The sequence below is a fragment of the Grammomys surdaster genome, unplaced genomic scaffold (assembly GCF_004785775.1).
Source record: "Grammomys surdaster isolate TR1022 unplaced genomic scaffold, NIH_TR_1.0 125701, whole genome shotgun sequence".
Lineage (NCBI taxonomy): Eukaryota > Metazoa > Chordata > Mammalia > Rodentia > Muridae > Grammomys > Grammomys surdaster.
In genome coordinates, this window is record NW_021620536.1 from 2,128,665 (window position 1) to 2,152,616 (window position 23,952).

At 42.3% G+C, this 23,952-nt stretch overlaps 1 protein-coding gene across 1 annotated transcript in view; it reads right to left on the bottom strand.

Moving 5' to 3' along the window:
• Nucleotides 1–23,952, bottom strand: part of Ddah1 (dimethylarginine dimethylaminohydrolase 1) — a 134,453-nt gene that overhangs the window by 21,321 nt on the left and 89,180 nt on the right. Inside the window, exons 2-4 of the mRNA XM_028788114.1 lie at nucleotides 17,295–17,394; nucleotides 11,093–11,166; nucleotides 10,084–10,203 (exon numbers count right to left, since the gene is read on the bottom strand). Of these exons, the coding sequence (XP_028643947.1) occupies nucleotides 10,084–10,203; nucleotides 11,093–11,166; nucleotides 17,295–17,394 (294 nt within the window). The remainder of the gene's footprint in view (nucleotides 1–10,083; nucleotides 10,204–11,092; nucleotides 11,167–17,294; nucleotides 17,395–23,952) is intronic.

The following is a 23,952-nucleotide window of genomic DNA, read 5'->3' on the forward strand; positions in this document are numbered from 1 at the left end:
TCTCTCTCTCTCTCTCTCTCTCTCTCTCTCTCTCTCTCTCTCTCTCTTTTTCTCTCCTTCCCTGTACTTTCCCTTTCTACATTCTACAATTTCCTTCCTTCCCTTCCCTTTGTCTCTTTTCTTTCCTCCTTTCCCAGCTGACTGGAGGATTGAATGCTACATTAAGGAGATTAAGTTAGAATTATTGCAAGTCTCTCCTTAGGGCAGATATTAAAAACCGTCCTCCTGTGACAGATAGCATGTAATTAATCCAGGCTCGTGGAGAGGAAAGTGATTGATTTTAGATAGAACTAAAAAAAAAAAAAAAGGAACAGAGTAAGAGATGAAGAGATGGTGCAAAATTACTTTTTCTGTATTCTGTCATTAAAAACCAACAAGCTCATGAGAGAATAGGGGCCACAGGGAGAATGGGGTACGGCTTTAGGAGGTGAACCTCGGTACTTCTGCAAACGAATTGGAGTTTACTTCCAACAACAGATGTGCTTCTATAACACACATTTAGACATCACTCTTGCTAAAAGTCAGTACTTCTCATGTCGACAAGATGACTTCATTAGATGCTTTTCTTGCAGCTGTGATCAAATGCTTGATAAAAATCAACTTATCTAGAAGAAGGATTTATTTTGGCTCAGGCATACTGGAGTTTATGGTGGGGGGATTTGTGGCTAGGACCCTTCTCATCTTGGCAGCCAGGAGGCTGCGGGTGAGCTGAGAACAGCCAGGCTGTACACTTTAAGCTCCTACCTCACCTCAGCCCAATTCTTCAGCCAGGTTCTATCTCCCGACAGTTCCACAATGTCCAATGATAGCACCATGAGTGAACAACCAAGGATTTAAACAGAGCCTGTGGGGACACATTCAGCTTCTAACATGGACTAAACACAGGACAAAAGCCCAGCATTTCTGGTGCCTTCTTGTGTCTGCCTGATACTTTGAGTAATCTCTGTAGGTCAGCATGCTACTCACTCATCCTTCCTAGGGCAGAAGGCACACAGACCTCATTGTCTTAGCAGCCATCTTGGATTGCAAGAGAAGAACCTCACCCTTCAGAGCATCCCTCAGATGAGGGCAACTCTCAATGAAGCTATGTAGGCTCCTCCTAGAGTGGCGGTAACTATTTCCTGAGGACCACCTTGTCCCTGAAACCAAGGGCTTGCTTGGATCATCTTGCTGAGATGGATTTCAGACATTCAACAAGCCCACACTTAGATTAACACTGCTGAACACACTTAGAGCAAGGCAGTGTTCTTCTGTATGCTTCTTGCTCCCCACCAGACATTTAACCCTAAGTCTCACATGAGTCCCCCATACACGGACTTGGGGTCACCAGGTCCCTTTATTTGTTTTCTTCCTATCGTGGCTATGTCAACTAAATCTCTGTTTCTTCTTATCATCTCTTTAAACGGCCTACCAGGATAGATGGTAGGCCTAGTTTCTTGAGTGCTGGATTTTGTCCTAAAACTCGAGTTGCATTTTTCTTAAACTTTAAACCTAAAGTTTCACATTAAATTGGGCTTCTAGACCATGACTCCTACCACTCTGTAAAGTTTGGTCTGTGAATGAGTAAATAGAGGAGTGGGGTATGTGTTCTTTGGCTCATTTTGCTTGTTTATGTGTGTGATCTGGAGTTCCAAGCACAGTGCAGGGAGTTCTCTGCTCAGTGAGAAGGCAGATATTCTTCTAGAAGGAACTAACAGGACTTACGCCTGGCTGGCAGTCAGCTGATCCTACAATATTCCCTTGACAGTAAAGGAGTCAGGGTGAAGGTGGAAGTTGGCCAAGGGCTAAAAGGAATGTTAGAACCATGGGAGAGAAACTAGTGTTTCTGGGATCAGATTTGATGTTGTATCTTTAAGAATTTATTCAAACCAACCTAACGTTTAGTGCCTTGGGACAGATCAGTATAGGTTCAATAACTGTTTTTTGCCCTTCCTTCCCCACATTAGTGTTGCATAGTAAAAATATCTTGGGATTTTTAGCTGAGTTGCTAAGATCTTTCTACATGGATGATTTCATTTAAATATACAATACACATACTATGAAGCGTGTTACTGTTTCGGTAGCTACTTGGATACAGTATGTTGGAAGGGCACTGAGACTGGACCCCTTTTCTTGAAGCAGCTTACAAAACAAAGGGTTGGGAAAACAGAACTTTAATTACTCTTAGAAGAGCAGGACCTGCATCATCTCTGGCTCTGGATGGAGACATGACATCCAGAAATTCCTGGAACGTCATTAATGACGACCACGGCCCCTCCAGCAGTAGTTTATAAGACAACTGCCCACCAGATACTTTCTTATAAAGAAGAAAGACATATAATTTCTTCTTCTTATACATCAATACAAGTCTAAACAGGACAGAGCCCCCAAGGAAAAGATGACTGATAGTTCTAGAGACATTTCAGGAAACAATGGAAAGTCTAAAGAGCTGATCAAGGCAATGGCTTCTCTGACTGTTGCCTGTTTTCACCTTTGAGAGCGTGTTCTACTCCACTGAATTCTGCCTGTCTCCCACATTACACTCTTTCTGTCTTGTTTGAATTCTTCCAATGAAAATGCAAGGACCAGGAAGATGAGGGGAATCCAGATTAATATCTTGGTGATACCTTTTGGTGTTCCCAGCCAGTTGCCATCAGATTTTTCTTATCTTCATGGCAGCAAGTCTTTACTTGGGTTGATACCATGGTTTCCTGTTCCTTTAGGCTTTCAACTTCCTTTGTATTTGCATATCTGTGCTAGACTGTGGGATCTCTCTACTTTTCTATTTCGGGGACTATATGCCTCAGATCTCTTGTCCTTGCTCCATTTGTGTCTCAGGCATCTGTGCTAACCCATCTTTGGTGGCATCCTCAGGCCTGGGTACCAATGCCTGTGCTCTGATGGCATCCTCAGACCTGGGTACCAATGCCTGTGCTCTGATGGCATCCTCAGGCCTGGGTACCAATGCCTGTGCTCTGATGGCATCCTCAGGCCTGGGTACCAATGCCTGTGCTCTGATGGCATCCTCAGACCTGGGTACCAATGCCTGTGCTCTGATGGCATCCTCAGGCCTGGGTACCAATGCCTGTGCTCTCATGGTATCCTCAGGTTGGAGTAGAACGCCCATACAGCCTCTTCCAAGAGTCTATTATTTTTCTGTAGTTAGCATAAGACCCAATTATAGCATTCTCTTCCTTGAATTATCTAACTTTTTTTCTTGTTTGGTTCAGGCTTGAAATTGATACTAGTCCGCTTATCTTCTGTCACCATGATTTCTCGAATGAACACCACTTTTCTTAGTTCACACATTTATTTTGGGGACTCCAATATATTATCCTTCATTTTAGATTCCTGGGCCCAATGTAATGGCTTGTTGTTACTAATTTCTGAAATGTCCCCTTTTCCAGTGACAGAATATCACTATCACCATGTGGTAAGGTTACTATTTTTCTGTATTATATTGATGAGGTGACACCAAATCTCAAGTGGTGGACCCTTTGTTTTTGAGGATTTTATTTGGCATGGTATACCAACTGGTACATAAAAATTCTTTCATGGCCTGAAGGTGCAAATAAATTTTGGCTAGGAGTTTTGGTTATTTCTTTCATATCTTCTCTGGCCTCAGCAAGATGTTCAGTTCAATCTTTCCAGTTTCTTGCAGGAAGGAAGTTCATGCTGTATCTGGGAAGTGTATTCATACTTGTAGCAGGGAAATTTGAAAGAAGGCATATGGTCTCTCTTTGTCAGCCAAGGCAATTCTGAAATGCTATACCTGCTTCCTAGGGTCCCCCACAAAGGGGTAAGCATGCCCCAATTCTTCACTGGCATTTAACAGGTCTCAAATAAAAAGAACACCTCCGTGAATCCCCTGCATTCCTTCTCTTCCAGATGGGCAACTGCCCTTCAGTTCCTTTCAAATTCTGTCTCTGTATCATTCATAATTGGAACAAAATTGATTCCAAATGGCCATAACATAATCATAGAGAAAGGAGACAGGTTAAAAACTGAATTAACTTCAACACTATTTTACATACAATAATATATTTTGCTCACTTTAACTGCCCACTGCTCTCTCCTTACCTTCGTAGTCCTGCTGAACCTCTTCTCTACAGCATGCTCCCTTCCTGTCTTCATTTCTTGCTTTTTTGTGAGCCTCTGAGGTTAAGGAGGCTTGCTTGCATGAGCACAAATGGGAGTTATCTACTGGAGCATGGGACAACGTAGGAGTGGCTACATAACCAAAGGAAATCATTCCACCCCGGTCACCACTAACTGCCAACAGTCCCACAACTCGGGGTGTAATGAGCTTCTTCTCAATCATGATGGAATGTTTATGGGTGCCATCTTGTTCAGGTAACCTCTGTGCTGTGAGTTCTTGAGTGTAGTGGTCATGCCCTGTCCAGAAGACAGTGTTTTTCCATACCAATCTACAATTAGATTTCTTTCATAATTGACTGGGCAGCTTTATATAAACTTTATTTGCTTTACCACAAGACCTAGATATATTCTAATCATGTAAATTGCATAAAGAGATAATATCCCTCATAAATAAGGTTGGACATTTAGACTTCTCTTTTTGCTTATTTGTTTTGTTTTGTTTTTGAGACAGGGTTTCTCTGTGTAGTCCTGGAACTCATTCTGTAGACCAAGCTGGCCTCGAACTCAGAGATCCACCTACCTTTGCCTCCTAAGTGCTGGGATTAAAGTCATGTGCTACATATGCCTGACATAAATAAGACTGAATACTCTCAACTGAGAGATACTCTCACCTCTGGATAAACTGGAAGAAATACGTCTTTAGCAACATCACCACCTACTGGAAATGTAGTCCAGTGCACTCCTATGTCCCACACCCAAATCTCTTTACTAATAAAATGATATGTAATTTCCTTTGTTTGGATGAGCCCTGTCTAAGAACATGATATAGAATATGGACATGTTCATGCTCAATGACATTTCTCTATACATGACCTCAAGCAGGTCAAGCAGGATCTGGGTAGTTTCTTTGATAATCTTGAGAACTATGCTGCGGGTTTTTCAACACTTCTCCCAGATTTAATTTGCTTACTTGGAAGGATGTCAGAATTACTATGGGCAGACCCGAGTGATTTTGAGAGAACTAGAAAGTCTCAACAGGATAACAATGCACAGTGTACTTACACAATCGGTTCCTAATGCCTCCCAAGACCCAAAACGGTCCAAGTGGACCCCTAAGAAGTAATTATATCATCTAGAAAGGCATTTGACAATACTGAAGCCAACAAGGCTCTTCCAACACTAAACACTAGAAAACAGGGCCTAACATGCTACCGTGGAATTGGAATTCCTGGATATGGCCTAATATTCCCCCAGATTCTATATGAATGAGCTTCAGCCCAGGTGAGGTACTGTATGTGTGCCCTTCTCTTTTGTAATCTATCTTTTGCTGAGGGAGAAGCTCAGATTTTAAGTCAACTTGTCTCTAGCTTCAGTGCATCCCAACAGGTTATTAAAGAATAGAGATCACAGACACCACTTGATCTACCAACACAACAGATGGACCACTTCCCTAGCAGTAACAATGGGTACAAATTAAATTTTACAAAGAAGGCCAGCAGGGCCAATAATAATGTCTCTCGTTCGACAAGGCCCCTTTCCAGTACTGTTTGTTATCTTCTCCTACAATGATCAAAGGTTGAGAAATTACCAACTGGCTTCATCTTACCTGTTAAAGTAACTTTCATTCTCCTGTAATAATTGTCACCTCAGAGGCTTACTGCCTCCATTTGATAACCTAGGACTAGTCCAAGAAGCTTCTAGACTCTGTACAATCTTATCTAGGCCTAGAAAGTTTTCAGCCTCTAAGACTTACTGCTGAATAAGCTTACCCCTTCCTAGTTCTTTTTGATCTCTGGCTGGCTGATTCAACTCTCCTCTCTAAGCTGACTGATTCAATCTGGCTTCTCTTGGCTTCTGACTAAATTGCTCCATTTGGCCACAAACTAACTCTAGCAATGTGTTCTGATCTCCTGGTTCCTTCTCATTCTCTGGCTCATTCTGTCTTTATCTGTGTCTAGCTGTTCTCTCTTCAACCTGTCTCTGTAAAACTCTCCTGGTAAAACTGCCTCCCTCCTCTCTCTCTTCACTAGCCTTTTTTTTTCCTCTCTCTCTTCTCATGACAGTTTGCATATCCTATTGTGTCAAATCTTCTCTGATTTGTCACTTTGTCTGCCACTCAATTAGACATCACTTTCAAACATGGGTGCTTCCTTCTACAAACTAACTTTGCCTTCATTGTTGAGGATTAAAGGTGTGTGCTAAGAGTTTATCTATATTCCAGCTAAAGAGATTAAAGATGTGTGCTGAGGTTGAGCCATACCACAACTAGAAGCAGCTTTTTTTCCCAGTAAATAACACAATCTCTGAGTTCCCAGTGTGATCAAATATCTGTAACACCTACCCAAGTTAAACTGTAGAAAGAAGAGGTTAATTCAAACCAAGATCTCAGTTTCACCACAATCTAGATATGTATGCTGACCATATACACAAGAACCCATTTCGTTAACCAAAACTAGATGAGAACCCATGGCAAAGCATTTCAAATATAGCAAGACTATTCACAAACCCCTGGGGTCTCAGCTTTAAACTGAATATGTAAAGAGAGGCTTCAGATTTGGAAGAAACAGATATTAGAGAGGAATGATAAATAAGGAAAGCTTTTGCTATGTAGCACAGGAAGGCACAAATTCACATATGTGTGAATAATTTGCCCTTTAAAAAATGCCCAAGAAGCTGTAGCTTCATTACCAAGGCAATAACAGAGACAAGAAGGTTGGCAAGGAAAAGTGGTATTTGGAAACAAACTCACACCTTCCTTGAAACCAGTCAAATTCTGGATACTGGTAAAACCAAGCAAGTCCATTAACAAGCAAGCAAGCAAACAAACAAATAAATAGCAGGAAATAATTGGAGAATTGGTACACCAGGGAGTTCAGCAGAACAAATCTCTGGTTAAAAAATAATTAGAAAAGGTTTTCTGATAGAAAAAGAATGGTCGTTGAGCAGGGACAGAGCTATGCTTTGATTCTGAGTGTTTCCCAAAGGCTCATGTATCAGAGGTCTGACCACTGGCCTGTGTCACCACTGGGAAGTTGTGGGACTTTTAGGATGTGGGGCCTACTGTAAGTAAGATCACCCCAAGACTGCGCTTTATGTGAGAGTCTGAGTCCTCAGTCCCTTTTGTCCCCATTGTCCCCACAATGTCAGAAGGTGAGAAGTTATGTTTTACTGTGTGCTCCTTCCAAGGTGTTGTCTTACCATAGGTCAAATAACCATGGACCTAAATGATTAAAACCTTGAGACTTGAATCCTTTTATGTAGATTTATCTCAGGTATTTGTCACAGCACCAGGAGGCTATTGAACACAGTGGAAAATCAAGGAAAGGAGATCCAAGACCCAGGAAATTAGATCCTTGAGGATTAGGATTCTACTCAAAATATTTATTTCACCCAACCTCAGTATGTCTATCTGCAATATGGGGAACAAGATGTCAATGATGGTTCTGCTTTTGTAAATGACATAGTGTTTCTCTCTTTCCTCCTGGATGTCTATACCAGTATGTGCATCTCCATGTCAATAGTAGGACTTATCCCTTTATTAATTTTGTTGGCGGCTTTATACAGGAACAAAGTTGTTTCCAAGTATATTAACATCTCAGGTCACCTAAATGGGAATGTCACTGACCCCTGTGTCTGACCTCAGACCGTCCTCTGTGGGAGAGTTCATTATCTACCAGCTGAGTTTGTCATGTTCTCACTACAAAGTACAAGGACACTTTTTGATGTTAGGAATAAGACAGGTGGGCATTCACCAACTCCACAGGCCCATGGTTTAGACAGTACATTTGCTGATGGAAACTATGATGTTCACAGAATGCCCTTGGAGCTATCCAGGGCTATTTATAGCTTCTGACACAGAAGGTTTCAAGTGGAGAATGGACATCATTGTTAATACCCAGACAAGCTCTGCAGGAAGGACTATAAAGTCCTCACATAATGTTCTAAGAACAGAACTTGTCAACGGGAAGGGGTGGATGAAGGAAAATGGAACACACTAAGACATACAACAGGAAATGGGGTGTGGGCCCGTTTTTTGGTTGTCTGTTTTTCCTAGCTCATCAGTGCTCCTCTTTTCTGGCTGTGAGGTATTTGTTTTTCCATTGAGAAAATGAAAATGATTAGCATTTTTTGTAAGAGGCATGTTGGTCCAGCATCTCTGAAGGAATGATCTTTCTGTTCAGAAACATAGGTACCCAGTCTCTTCACCACAACCTTCTTGTCTTCAGTTTTGAATTGCTACATCATTAGATCTTACCTGATCCAGCCAGAGGCTGGTAAGAAAACACTTCATTAGTGTGTCAAGCTTCTCACGAGCAGACTTTGTTCAGTTTCAGTTTACACTACATCATCACCAGGGGCACTGTGTCACTGAATCCCATCCCAACAAATGCTACTCACTGGTTTGGACCCACTTCTAGTCCCATTTCTTCCAGAGGGCTTGCTCTGATAGCTATGAGGGAGCTCTCTGCTTCCTTTTGTCATTTGAGTAGCTATTAGAATCTTTTCTGTATAACTAGCCAAATCATATGATCTCTTACTTTGCTGTGTAGGTTTCTCAAGATGGAGTCAGCACTCGCTGAGGCAGTGATCATCACTCTGTTGGAATTAGGGACTTAGTCTGCTCAGAATGGCATAAAAGCTGCTTTTTCTACTTTGTCTAGAAGGGGTTCTTTGTGCTCGTTTGCACAAAGGCAGGGACTAAGCCAGCCTAAGTTCCTGTTCTCTTATAATCAATTCCAAACACGTGCAAACCAACTAAGCTGTAATGGGCAGATACCACAGTTACTCCCCAAGGAGAAATACCATCTTCCCGGTCCCTGCATAGCACCATTCATCAAATGCTTTCTTTCAAGACGTTATCTTTCCTGCACAGAGAAAGCTGACACAGTTTTCCAGATGAAGCGAAATAAAAGGCATACTCTAAAGGAAACCAGAGAAAGACACTCTAATACAAACCAAACTCAGGAGATAATTCAGCAACAACTGTTAAAAGCTCTTGATTCAAATACTGTCAAAGATATGGTTAGGGAAAAAGAAAGGCTGAAGAGCTGCAATTTCCACAGTGGGAAATCTGCTCCATCCTTAAGCTGCACCTGGGCGAGCTGAGGAAGAAGAGGAAAGACCAAATGAGCAAAGCAATACACGGTGTATACCGGGGCACAGAGGCTACCCACGTCCGCACTCTCTGCTTAAGAGGAGTCTCTGGTTTTTGGTTGGTAGATAAGTCATGCATGTTAACATTAAGGACCCCCTCAGAGGAAAGGCTGTACCAGACCATTTAGTGGCAGCATCATGACTTAGCAAGGCACTTCGTCTAGTTTATAAGTCAAAAGTAGAGAATGTCACCCTACCCCTCACCAGGAATATGTTCAAGCTCCACAAAGTGCCAGATAGGAACAGACACTAACCTGGTCTCTACTCTTCCAGAGCCTGCAGATAGTTTAGTCTCCCATGGTTGAAGCTACTGACTAGAGATACACTATCAAAGGGGACACACAACAACAATGGAAAGCCCTGTCTTTCATGACTTCCACTCTAGCTCCATGACCTGGGAAATGCATAGTATTCCTGGGCTTTACCCTAGCTTCACCTAGAAAGTGAGGGCATTTCCTGTGCTAAAATTTATCATTCTAATTAAAAGCAAAGAAGGTAAGTTTTATAGGTTCTTCTGAATCACAACTTTCTAAAAGTCCACTGTGAAGTGGTATACACACAACAAAAGGGTGAGAATATTGTTACAAGCCCTTAGTGTGCCAACTCCCCTACATAAGAGAGAGAAAGCACTGCAGAGATCCATGGCTAGTGGCAAAATCTTTTGTCCCCAGGGTGTATAAATGATGAATTTGCTGTTTAAAGAATGTTTGCCACTGAAGAGCTCTTTCCACACTTATGAGTGTTAGCACACACAGAGCGTATCACAGGCGTCTCCTATGCCTGACCATTCTGGACTTGACCTGCTGCCTGATGTCCAGCCTGCTGCACCTAGGAACACAGTTTTGTGTTTACCTTGAGGGCCTTCTGCGCAGATTCACTGGACCCTATCGCAATCAGGTTGGGCCCGGCCATGCTGCAGAAACTCTTCAAATGCAAAGAATCAGCTACAGGGACTGTGGAGACTGCGTAGTCCTATGCAGACAGACAGAAGGAAACACAAGAGGGCTGTTACTACAGAGTAATTCTCAAGACTGACTGAAAACTGCCTGAATCATGCTTGCTCTCTTGAAGGTTGCCAGCCGCAGCAGGAAAAGCAGGGGAAGCGGGGAACCTGACTCACAGGTATTGGTGTTGCCAGTTGAACCAAGATGGCTTTGTAAGAAGAAAGCAGTTTCCTTCCAGAGTTGACTGTGTTACCAGCTCTGCTGGCTGCTTGGTCAGTGGAGCAGGCTACTCTGGGTGGGTTGTTTGCATCCCTGTGGACACTGGATCAGTCAGAGCTTCACATTCTCATGGGGAACAAAGCTTCCAGGAAGAGTGTAAGTGTGTGTGTGTGTGTGTGTGTGAGTGTGTGTGTGTGTGTGTGTATGTGTCTGTTTGTATCCGTTACTAAGCAGTCTTGTGAACCATTCTTTTCATGACCAGTAAAGGGACCTTTAAAGAAAGCATATGCAATACTGTGCACAGTTTCCAGTACACAGTACACACCCAGTAGAGAAGATCTTCAGATCCTAATCTGAAAATCACATTTGTATTAGACATATCTGGGACTCCAGATTTTATTTTTTAAAAGTGATTTTGTCAGAAACATGTGCTGGTGTTTGTAGGATTATGCACTTGGAAAAGCCAGAAGGTGAACAAACTATCTTTCTTGTTCCTGAGAGAGCTCAATGGATCCTAATTATAGAGAAACTTGAATTTAATAGTCTTTAAAATGTCTAGTAAATGTACAAATACTAAGAATAATTTTGTAAAGCTGGTGAAATATAAACACAATTACTCGTGACATATTGATTCAATGGGGCTATGAATATTTATCAAGCAATTATTCTGAGCCAGGGGTAAACGATACTTCACCTACCTTAAAAGTATCAGCCAAGATTTCAGCACCGCGTTGATTTGTCCTTTTGGAAAGTCCCACAAAAAATTCTCTGCCTGTAATAGATGTGATGGAACAAAGTGAGTCAGTGGGGACTGTATATTGTTTCTTTATCTACAAATATGGTCTTCAAGTATCACACGGTTCTCTTCTCCACTGGGAAAGTTCCAAAGAGACTCCTGTCTCCATTCCAAAAGCGGGTTCAAAAGACTGCCCTTAAATAAGCCTTTCAAATTCAGAGATGGAAATTAGCATGGCAGTTGCTAGGAGCTGGGAGAAGGCATAAATGGGTAGAGTGGTGGGTGAACAGTGATGGAGTTTCAGCCCTGGAAGATGGACAATGTCTGGTGACGCAGGATGGTGGCCCCCCAGAGGTAGGAGACGATTCACTACCTCTTTCCTGTACCCTTAACATGACTGTGAATATTCAACACACCCCCTATACCTATATCTCAGGGAACACCCTGAAGATGGGGCAGGAAGATTTTAGGAGCCAGAGAAATGGGATGTCAGCTGGGAACGATTTCTAGATCTGACAGGAAAATCTAGACAGGACTCATGAAATCTCAACAGTATGGTTGCAAGGAATCCAGTGTCCTCTTCTGGTCTCGCCAGGCACCAGGCAAACATGTAGCACACAGGCATACACACAAACCCCCATACACATGGAACAGTTAATAATTAAATAATTCTGGGAGAACTTGCGAGAGGGAAAGGATATGATCAAAGTATATTGTATGAAAAATGAAAGAAATAACAAAATGTAAAAAAAAATAGTAATCAAATCTCCTTTCCTTTCCTATTTTAATTACTTGTAAGAGTCAACAGGCTTTTCATCAAATCAATAATCCTATGTTCCAGATTTGGCGGATGGCTTCCTAATATCATTTAACATTTACAATGTTCCTTTACTCCTTCTATTTTCAGAGAATTGATACTTTCCTGGAGGTGGTTAGTTAACTTTTCTTTTTCCAGTGGGGTCCATATGTCCATTGCTTCACACAAGCATGTGACTAATGTCACAAATATTTCAGTCTGGTGGGACTAGAACGATCAAGTGTGTTCAGAGTGACGCCGGCCCAATTCCCTCACTAAGCTTCCACACAGTGGCTTTCTCTCCACTGATGCTCAGGAACAGGTCCACTATTTTATCAGGGATGTGCATTTCCATTTAGAATTGTAAGAAGGAAAACACTGACCTACTTGAGATATAATTCATAAAGGAAAAATAGGGTAAATGATTCCCCCCCCATATCCACAGTAGAGATGGTAGTCTCCAAACTTAAAATAACCACATTAAAAATAAATCCACTCTTACCTCTTAATAAGTCAACGATTAAGTCATAACAGAAATTTAGAAAACATTTAGACCTAACGGGTATAAGAAATCCTCATATCAATCGGAGATTCTCCCTGGGTGTGGAGGAGCGAGCCTGTAACTCTAGTACTGGGAGGTGGAGGCAGGGGGATTGGGAGTTCAAGCTCATTCTCAATTATATAGTGAATTTGAAGCTAGCCTGGGCTACAAGAGACCCTGTCACAAACAAACAAATGAACAAACAAACAAACAAAGGGAAGAAAAGAGAAAGAAGAAATATTTTATTAAAGTATTTAGAGGGAAATCTATACCTTAGAGAAGTGTACATTTCAAAACTGATGCCAATTCATTATGAAGGGAAAAAGGATAGAGTGTAAGTAAAGAAAGTTAAAAGAAGGAAACAAAGAAAGATAAAGGAAACATTTAAGAGAAAGGGTTCACAAAAGCCAATATTTGGTCCTTTGAAAAGATTAATAAAATTAACAAACTTCTGGAGGAGGAGGGAACTGAGAGAGGCCAGTTCACACAAGCATCACAACTGAAAGGGAGTCTAACTACAGCTGCTATGAAGTTTGAAGAGACACAAAGAATGATTTTCTAGCCAACATTCTGAAAAAAGAGATACGATCAGGAGATGGGCCTCAGCAATATGGGCCCGGGGAAGTCTAAGCAGGCACTGAGCAGTAAAGTAATCTGAATCAGGCTGAGATCTCCTGCTAAGGGTGTGCCAGGAACTATTATGTACTTCTTGCCTTATCAAGCCAAAAGGATACACAATATACACTGTATTGATTTCAGAAACTAGAAAGATACCAGGCTTCCCCCAGTACATTATTCTGAGGGTAATATAACAGTTTTACCAAAACCAGATGAAGAAAAAAAAAAGAAGAAGAAAACATACAGGCCATGCAAACAAAACTTTGAAACAGATTAGCAAACTAAACTCAACACAGTATACAGAAGTGAATAATGATGGCTTGGTTTTATCCCTGATATGCAAGACTGATCAAGTATCAGAAAGTTGAAATGAAGGAAAACCAGATAACCACCATACTGAAGCAGGAGAGGAGTTTACCCGAGAGCCCAGAATTCAAGTGTGGGCCTTACAGACCATCTCCTGTACACGAAGACATATGCAGGAATAGTCACAGCAGCATCGACGGCAGTAACAGACAAAATCCAAGAAGTATCGCACTGTACACCATCAGTAAAATGGATAAATATTTGGTGGTATATTCTTTTTCATAGAATACTGCTCAATGTAAAAACCTACCAGTTACATCTACCAACTCAAGTCAAAAGTGGAAAAATCACACAAGAATTCACATAGCGGACACTACAGCAACAGGAACTTACAAGAAGAGCAACATTAAATACAATACTGAGACAGACTTCAAAGGGAGATCAGGCAAGGATGGACAGGACAGTAAAGAGGGTGGGGCTGGAGTGGAGGGACTGGGGACCACGTGGGGCTTCTGTGGTCCTGGCGTGATTCTGTTTTATAAGCTGGGAGTGAGCATGCTTATTATTTTTTTTTACTGGTCTTTAAACAGCATGTACACATTTATAACCCAGTTATATAAGTCTGTATTTCACAAAATAAATAAATAAAGGGGTAAGTCGATGTTATCTATTCGAGGGAAATGAAATGGAAACAAGTTTTTTGCCAGTAGCTGCTGGCTTGACGGACAGATTTCCCACAGGAAGTGGAACTGGAAAGTAGCTCTCCTTCTGTCCATTTCCTGATGAATTATTAATAACGCTTTGACTCATGGGAAGAAGGAGACAGAGAACACGTTGGAAGTGCTTTGGGTTCTGTCACTCAACCCGCATTGCTGATCTAAAAACCAAGGAGCTAAGTCATATATATTGGAAATGTTAACTTATGGCAAGTGTTGTTTTCTCAAAGGAGAGATGAGGGAGACAATGGGGGTTCAAGTGTAGAAATCAGAGGACAACCTTAGGTGTTAAATCCTTCAACTATCTATCTACCTTGAATAAGTCAAGATCTGTTCTTCATCACTGTGAAACCAGGCCAATCAACCCCCACACTTCTGAGAATTCTGTCTCCATTTCTCACTATAGACACTCTGGGACTACAGACATGTGGTTCTGTTTCTGGCTTTATGTGGGCTCTGGGAGTAAAGCTTAGATCCGCAGCCCCAGTCATCTCCCCAGGCCCTCTCCTCAGCTCTGAATAGGATTAGTCTTAAGATAGGAACTTATTGAATGGAGTAAAGCAAGATTCAGACAGTATCAGGGCTTGGTGTCCATGTGCAGGGAGGCAAAGACAACAGGCTTGGCATGCAGTGGTCAAAGGAAGAGATACCTGCTGTATGGTGTGGCCCACACTGAGGGGCTGTCAGGATTACTGCAGGTGAGCTGTTCAGATCTCATATTAACCCACTGTAAACAGACTGCCTTGTTTGAGCAGTGTTTTGAAGGACATTTGAACCTGTTCCCCATAAGTTATATTACTGTAGACATATGTTCTGGTAAGAAAGCACTGCATTGTGAAGAAGTATGACTTACACATCTTGTTCTCATAGAACCCCACTTCCTAAGAGAAAAATGGGCTGCTGCTCTGGTCTGTCAAAAAGAGAGAAAGTACTATCCATGGGAGACAGGCAACTGTTCTGAGGGCTCCTCCTGGGAAGTTTCAGAGAGTGGCTGAATTGGTCTGGGTACAACCAGAGCTATGGATGCATGGTTGGTTCCTCTGATACCCGCATTCTCTGTTCTGAGGGCTCAAGGTACATGTAACCCAAATCCAGAAGCAGGGCCCTACCCTGTGTCATACAGCCCCAGCATCACTGGATGCTGTCCACAAAAGCCATGGTTTGAATATTGTCCCTCAGAGATGGGCAATACAATGGCTCCAGTCACAGGCATAGGCCACCAAGCAAGAAGGCACTAAATCATCACAGATTAAAGCTGCCACTTCCTCCTGTCTGTCCTCCTTCACCAGGAATATTTATCAAACCTAAATGCTAGTAAATCAAGGCATTTTCTAAATAACACAGGTCGCCATACTTTGGCTGTGTGTCTGTCTGTGTATGTATGTATGTATGTATGTATGTATGTATGTATATCTGTATGTATGTATGTATGTATGTATGTATGTACATAATTCATCTGCTAAACTCTTGGACTTATTCCCAAGAAGTGTGGTGCTTGTAGGTCACATGAGTCTGTTTTCTCTAATCCTCCAGGTCCAATGTCTGTATTTGGACTACATTGGTGAAATTCTTTGACCTTTAGGGACAAACAAAAATCTCACTATAAATTATAACCAGAATGTGTCCAAGGATGGAGATCTTATGTAATAATACATCATCATAAAGAAGTGGAAAGGTTATATGCTATAATTATTGTTTCTTTAGTAGCTATCATATACGGATTCTGGTTAGACCAGTAATCTTATTAACATTTATAGTTCATTGAGTTATGCTGGCACAAAGTCAAATCAATTTGCATAAATTTTTTTTAATTCATCTAGCTATCTGGAAAGAAATTATTCATAAATGATACTAATTTTGAATTAAGAACCTAAAGTACAAACTGGGTGTGGTGGATTAAATATGCTTCGTCCAGGGAGTGGCATTATTCAGAGGTATGGCCTTGTTGGAGGAGGTGTGTCACTGTAGGGGTGGGCCTTAAGACCCTCCTCCTACTTTCTTTTCTGGTCTCAGATGCTGCGGGAGGCTCTAGTTACCGTGCAGACATGGCCAAGTCCAAGAAGCACACCACACACAACCAGTCCCGCAAATGGCACAGAAATGGCATCAAGAAAACCTGGTCACGAAGACACCAATCTCTTAAGGGGGTTGACCCCAAGTTCCTGAGGAACACGTGCTTTGCCAAGAAGCAAAACAAGAAAGACCTGAAGAAGATGCAGGCTAACAATGCAAAGGCAGTGAGTGCACGCGCAGAGGCCATCAAGGCCCTTGTGAAGCCTCAGGTCACCAAGCCCAAGATGCCAAAGGGCCAGAGCTGCAAACTCAGCCGCCTGGCTTTTATCGCTCACCCCAAGCTTGGGAAGCAGATTCGAAGCTACATGACCAAGGGTCGTAGGCTCTGCCAACTGAAGCCCAAGGTTCAAACCAAGGCAGAGGCCAAAGCTCCAGCTAAGGCCCAGGCTTCAGCTCCAACCCAGGCTCCCAAAGGTGCCCAGGCCCCTGTGAAGGCCCTATAGAAAAGGCTCCTGCCAATGTGAAGACAGATGGACTGCCATGACACACCAACAAATAAACTCGAGGCAAGGGAAAAAAAAGACTCTTCTCCTAGCTGCCTGTACATCAGTCTTTTCCTGGAGGCCTTCTGATCAAGATGTAGAACTCGCAGCTCCTTCTGCACTATGCCTGCCTGGAGGCCGCCATGTTTCCTGCCTTGATGATGACCCGAACCTGTAAGCCAGCCCCAATTAAATGTCCTTTATAAGAGTTGCCTTGGTCATGGTGTCTCTTCACAGCAATGGGAATCCAGACTAAGACACTCAGTGTATGGTTACGCAATGGAAATACTATGCAATATATAAAGTCAATTGTAGAAAACCATGTTACATATTAATACTATCCCTGTAAAGAATAACACATTAACACATGTGAATGTTCTGGTGAAGAAGAACTGCATGGCAAGGAAGCGTGAACTGTATCTAGATACCACAGTCCTCACCTCTGGACGGAAGGCCACTCTTTCTTCCTCACTGTGACTTTCTGAACTTTTAAGATCTCTGCTCTTACCATCGATTTGATGACTAAAGAAACACATTCGTGAAACAAGCAAGTACGGGTTGGGTATTAGAATAGAGGAACAAGAAGACATCCCACCATCGGACATCAGAATGGAAGATCGGTGCATGCATACCTGTGAATAGGACGTCTCCACCATCTAAGGTTGCGTTTTCATCTTTCATCTCTACTATGTTGAGCTGAAGTTTTTCCAAAGCCTCTTTCATCATGTCAACCTGTTGAAAAATCAGACAGCTTGTATTAATACCGACCACTTCCCAATTTGAAAAACTAACTCTCCACAACTTCTCAGCACTAAATCTCCTCCCTACCTCTCTCACACACACACATACACACACTCATTATTGTGGATATAGGAGGGTATGTAGTATACAGTAGAGAGAAGGGTCAGTCACCATCATTTCTAACAGGAGAAATTATTTGCTAGAAAGCACCTGTCTATAAAGAGTTAGGTGTGGTGGCTCATGCTTGTAATCTTAGCACTTCGGAGGCTACCTGGGGGTGGGGGTGGAGGCAAGGAGGAGCATCCCTGTGAGCTCAAGGCCAGCCTGGTCTAAAGAATGATACACTGCCTCAAAAACAAAACAAAATCTCTTTTGTTTTCCTTCTAACACAGTTGTTTCTCAACCTTCCTGATGCTGTGACCCTAGATAACAGTTCCTTATGCCACGGTTACCCCCAACCATAAAATTATTTTTGTTGCTACTTCCTAACTGTAATTTAGCTACTGTTATGAATCATAATGTAAATATCTGACATGCAACTCCTGTTGAAAGGGTTGTTTGACTCCAAAGGGGTTGCGACTCACAGGTTGAGAACCACTATTATAGTGTAATGTTGACTCAATCTTATAGTCTTGTCTTGCCTAAGAAGGTTAACTAGTTAGGGCTCTGTTGGAGGGTGACTAGTTAGAACACTGAGAGGCAGGAGGCCAATCACCCAGTTTCCTTGTCCTTGTAAGAAAGTGCACGAATTAATTTTAGGTTCAAGTGAGATGGCCAAAATCTCAAATGCTAGGCATACTAAACAGTGATGATAACTCAGTATTTCAGTCTGCAGGGAGGACAGCCACTGGTTTCTTTTTGAAAATATTTTCTAAAATGACATTTACCCATGGCTTCTCAGCTGTCCTGTTGTTAGAATTTATATTCATGTTTTTTTAAAACATAGTTCCCTAGAGGTTATTAACAAATAACAGTAACTATTATGAAACAGAAGAATATTGGAAAGTGAAGTTCAGGGACTCTCTGGGTCTGGACTTATCCATCATGGAGACACTCTGAACTGAATCAGAAAATGATATGGCTGAGGCTTATTTATTTTTAATTTTTAAAATTGTTTTATTTTGGGACAGCTTGTCATTAAGTAACCCTGGTTGGCTTTGAACTCATGACCTTGTACTTCTGCCTCTGAGTACTGGGATTAGTGTGCCCTCAGGAGCTTACAACTTAATTCACATCCTTCCAGCAGCTCAACAAAAGCAGTTTAAATATTTTCTAAGGTCTCTGTAACCTTTAAAACAGTAAGCATCTATTAAGAAGACATGAACAAGGAAAAGAGAAAATCAAGAAGTCACATGACACTGGGCTTCCCTGTCAAATGCCCAGTACACAGGACAGACTGTCACCAAACAGGCATCACTTCAGAAGTTGCTTCTAAACTAATAAAAATATGGAAATAGTTTGACAATACTGACATTCAAAAACATTAAAGAGGGTATAACGGAAAATAAACACATTGGCTCATCCTTGTCCTGGAATGCATGCTACATTTCCACACACCAGAGTGACTCAGAACAATAAAAAGTATTTCCACAGACAAAATGATCTTTATACAGTAAATACATTCAGTGACTTCTTTAACAGGAAGGGGAACTGTCATATCGTACAAACAAGAGCAAAACAAGATTTACCATGATTAGGGAGACTCTAAACTCTCTCTCTCTCTCTCTCTCTCTCTCTCTCTCTCTCTCTCTCTGTCTCTCTCTGTCTCTGTCTCTCTCTGTCTCTCACTCTCTCTGTCTCTCTCTCTGTCTCTCTCTCTGTCTCTCTCTCTGTCTCTCTCTCTCTCTCTCTCTCTCTCTCTCTCTCTCTCTCTCTCTGTCTCTCTCTCTCTCTGGAGCAAAACAAGACTTACCATGATTAGAGAGACTCTAAACACTCTAAACATTCTCTCTCGCGAGCTCTCTCTCAAACACACACACACACATACACATTAGCTCATGTTGTCAGCTTTTGTGTCTATAAAACATTCACTGAGTGTAACCAGAGAAGGCATGAGGACTGGGCTCTGGAAGTTACCATTTCAATAACTGGGAATTCGGCAGCAACATGGATTCCACCCAGGAAAGTTTCATAACTACATAGCAACTCAACTGAGGACCTTCGTTCAAACTCTTCAGAGTTAAAGACAGAAACAAGGCGGACACTGTCACTGTACATTGTCTCTGAAACACCTCCTTCCATCTTTCAAGTCTTCTGACTTTCAAAATTGAAGGTTTATTTTCTCCTAGCTTTGAAAAGCGATCAGTCAGGATCATGTAATCAGACATTATTATTTTCCTTTGGAAACTCTGGGTGCATGTGTAGAGTTAAGAAGCTGTTGGACACTTATGATAAAATTATTCTAAAGGGAAATCGAAATGAGAAGAGAAAATATTGTGGTTTCCTAACTGTGAAACAAGGTATACCAACATTACATCTGGATTATGTACAACACAGATTTAATTATATTCTGTTGCTGTAATCCAGATGTAATTATATTCTGTTGCTGTTCTGTCGTCAGGTGTAGGGAGAGGTCTGCATCATACATGTGGATGGTACTAGATTACTTTCAGAGTCAATTGTCTGAGTAAGAGTTTAACAAGACCTAAACATGAAGTAGACAATTGTGAGAGGTTCAGGCTGTGCAGTATCTAACCCCAGGAAGATGTCTAACAAAACGGAAGAACCGAGCTCAGCAGGTTGCCCACTGAATGATAATGGCTGTCCACTGAGAATTGTCCTCCTGGTACAGATTTCCATGAAAGTACACAAAGCTTTCTACAATAGGCCTAGCACTGCCCTGACACACCAGCCTGGAGCAAGCCAGCTACTGGGGCCAATTGAACAGTAAATGAAATGACAGAAGGGGGAGCTTTACAGGAACAGATCCAACCACGAACCTTCAAACATCTGCTTGTTGTGTGACAGCACAGCCATGTTGATTTAATTTACGTTTGGGGTGGGGGAGACAAAGGGACGCAACACTCCACCTTTCACAGAGACGCCGACTCTGCAATGGAACTCCACGTTACTCAGAGAAACCATCAGAACAAACAGTATTGATCCCACAGCCTGAGATGAATGGGTGCCACTAACACATAGATCAGAAATGAAAAGAAGACATCTGATAAACCTTAGCTTGTCATCCAACTCCATTCTAAAGACTGTCAAGCGCTTTGAGTTACGTCTCTCTTGCCTGGGTTAGTGGGCAGACTTAGCCTCAATCTGCTCATCTGTAAAGCCAGCATTTATTTATACTACCACCAACTTCTTAAGCTCCCTCAGATCACTAAACTCATGCAAAGCTTATAACGCACAGGACTGTAAGTGCACAAAAGACGTCAGATACAGCTTTTGTTATCTCAGATACCAGACTGTGTGCATATGGTGACGGATTCTTATGCTGCAAATCTGACCCACAAGCAAAAAGGCTGTTGCTTTTTCTTACATTTAGACACGTTTCCATGTTATACGACTGTGCGACAGATTCCACCTGGGTTCCTACAAAATAAAACTGCAATCTTTCCCACAAACCCAACTCAGTTCGATGAGAGCATGTCCATGCTAAAATCTTGCCAGCTTTATGTCCTCCCACATCCAGGAAGCTGTTGTGATGAGGCACTTGTCTTTCTTTCTTTTTTTTTTTAAAGATTTATTTTATGTTTATGAGTACACCGTAGCTATCTTCAGACACACCAGAAGAGGGCATCAGATCCCATTACAGATGGTTGTGAGCCACCATGTGGTTGCTGGGAATTGAACTCAAGACCTCTGGAAGAGCAGTCAGTGCTCTTAACTGCTGAGCCATCTCTCCAGCCCAAGGCACATTTCTTATAATCTCTCCTTTGAACTAACCTTCAGCACCAAGAAGAGGTAGGCCTGTCTGGTAAGATGCCCTACAGGACTCAAGAAGCATCAAATGCTGGGTGCTATGCCTCTTGTCTTAATCCTAGCACTTGAGGTAGAGATAAGAGGACTGTGAGTTTGAGGTCAGTCTAAACTACCTGTGAAAGTTCAGAGCCAGCAAGGGTTCCATAGAGAGATTACCCTGACTGAAAACCAACCAACCAACCAACCAACCACCCACCCACCACATAGAAAAGAGACTCAACACCAAATCAAACCAACCACCACCACAAAAACAACCTAAGGCATTAAACCACCAAGACCAACAAACAGAACAACCCTAGGCAAGAGTCTCCTCTCAGCCTTCCTGCTGCTGTGATAACACATCCCTCCTAGAGCAGGTTGAGAAAGGGCTCATTCTGACTCACAGTTGGAGGTGACAGCTCATCACAAGTGAAGTCACAGCAGCAGAACACTGAAATGCTGGTGCTATTAATCTGTCCAGCCTGGATCCAGACCCAGGGGACGATTCTCCCCACTTTCAGTGGGTCTTCCCACTTTAGCTAATCTCGTTAGCACAGTCCCTCACAGCACATGCCCCAAGCTTGTCACCTGCATGGTTCCTGATACTGTTTGGATAGTTAACATTATCCATCACAAAAACCCACAAAAGGGTATCAGCCATGAAAACAGAGGCTAAGTAGGTTATGAGCACACTGCCCTCTGGCCTGTAGGATTCCTTTTGTCTCCCAATGCCTGCCTTCCTTTCTTACCTTTCTCACTCCCTCTCCTTCCTTCCTCTATGGCTCTCCCTCCATACTGTCTTCAAGCCTCCAGAGGCCTCAGGAACAGTTACCAGGAATCTGAATACTGCTATGAAGAAGTGATACTACTTGTTTCTGATCTGTAAAGGGGTAATATTTTCTCTGTCATGGGGATTATGTGATTCACAAATGGGATCATGTATAGGAAGCACCCTGATCAGTGCCCAGCTCAAAACCCACAGTCTGATATTATTTTTCTCTAAAGTAACGTATCTATTGGCTTCAATTCTGGCTACATTTCAAATGGAAAGAAAAAAATATAAATACAGATTTTTCAATACTATACAAAATCGTTTAACTTTCCTTTTCTTCCCTTAATATAAACAAAAATCAAACCCAAAAATGTTCCCTAATATAAGATAAAGACAAATTAAACATAAAACCTCACAGCATTGTCCTGGGAAGCTGCATTCAGAGTAGCTAACTATATGTCTTAGCCAGGGTTTCTATTCCTGCACAAGACATCATGACCAAGAACCAAATTGGGGAGGAAAGGGTTTATTCAGCTTACACTTCCACATTGCTGTTCATCACCAAAGGAAGTCAGGACAGGAACTCACACAGAGCAGGAAGCAGGAGCTGATGCAGATGTCATGGAGGGATGCTGCTTATTAAATTGCTCCCCTGGCTTGCTCAGCTTGCTTTCTTATAGAACCCAAGACTACCAGCCCAGGGATGGCACCACCCACAATGGACCCTCCCCCCTTGGTCACTAATTGAGAAAATGCCTTACAGCTGGATCTCATGGAGGCATTTCCTCAAGGGAGGCTCCTTTCTCTGTGATAACTCCAGCTTGTGTCAAGTTGACACACAAAACCAGCCAGTACACTATGTTACCACAATTGATGGGTTTTATTTACATTGGTATTTTCCAGCAGACGCTGTCCATAGCTAACTTCTACTGGACATTCTCCGAAGCATGATTTAGGTTTCACATCTTCACTCTGGATGTCATGAACAGGCTGGCGAAACCTGGTGGACACCTCTGTGCTATAACTTTATTCACAATATGTACCAGCCTGTCCAAAGCCGCTTCTACGGCTTTCCTTTATCTGCTTCTGTCTGACAGACTGCCAGATGGCATGACTGTAGATGAGCCAACCTGTCAGTAGCTGGCATGTCTACTCCACCCTCAGATCTGTCATGTGCTGTCAGCAGCAACTTTACTTCTTTGTTATACTTCACATTCAGAATGTACCGCAGAGGCTCACGGTTCCCAGGCTGTAGTTCTACTGGGAGGGAGTGGAATCCTTACCAGGTTGGGCATAATGGGCTTCTGGTCACTATGGGTGTGCACCCTTGAAGGAGACACTGGGGACTCAGTCCATTCCCCTCTTCTCTCTTTCAAATCCCAGCAATGGAGCAAGGTCTGACCAGCACACACTCCTACTGTGCTATGCTGCCTAAGTAAAAGCTCCAAAGAAGACCCTTGATCCTGGACCCATTGATCCCGGACCCTAACCTTAATAACTGTGACTGTAAACGAACCTCTTTTCTTTACAAGGTGACAATCTCAACCTTGTGTTATATCAATGGAAAGCGGAATAACACCACTGTCCTCAATGTCCACTTAACTCTGCAAGTCTTCGCACGGCTCATCGTGTGGTGAAATGGTTGTCTCTCTTCTCGTTGCTGGCTTTTTTTGTGTCTTTGGATGGGAAGAATGACATGAGGGTAGTGCTGGGGAAGCCACTAGAGGAGCTTATGTCATGCCGTTAGTGTGTCAGGGTACAGTTGGCTGGGAACCTGCTGATGCATCAAAGCCACACTATGTCATCTATGGCAACAAGTGAGAGGTCATGCTTTCATTTCCTTATGCCACTTTAATATTCTTTGATGA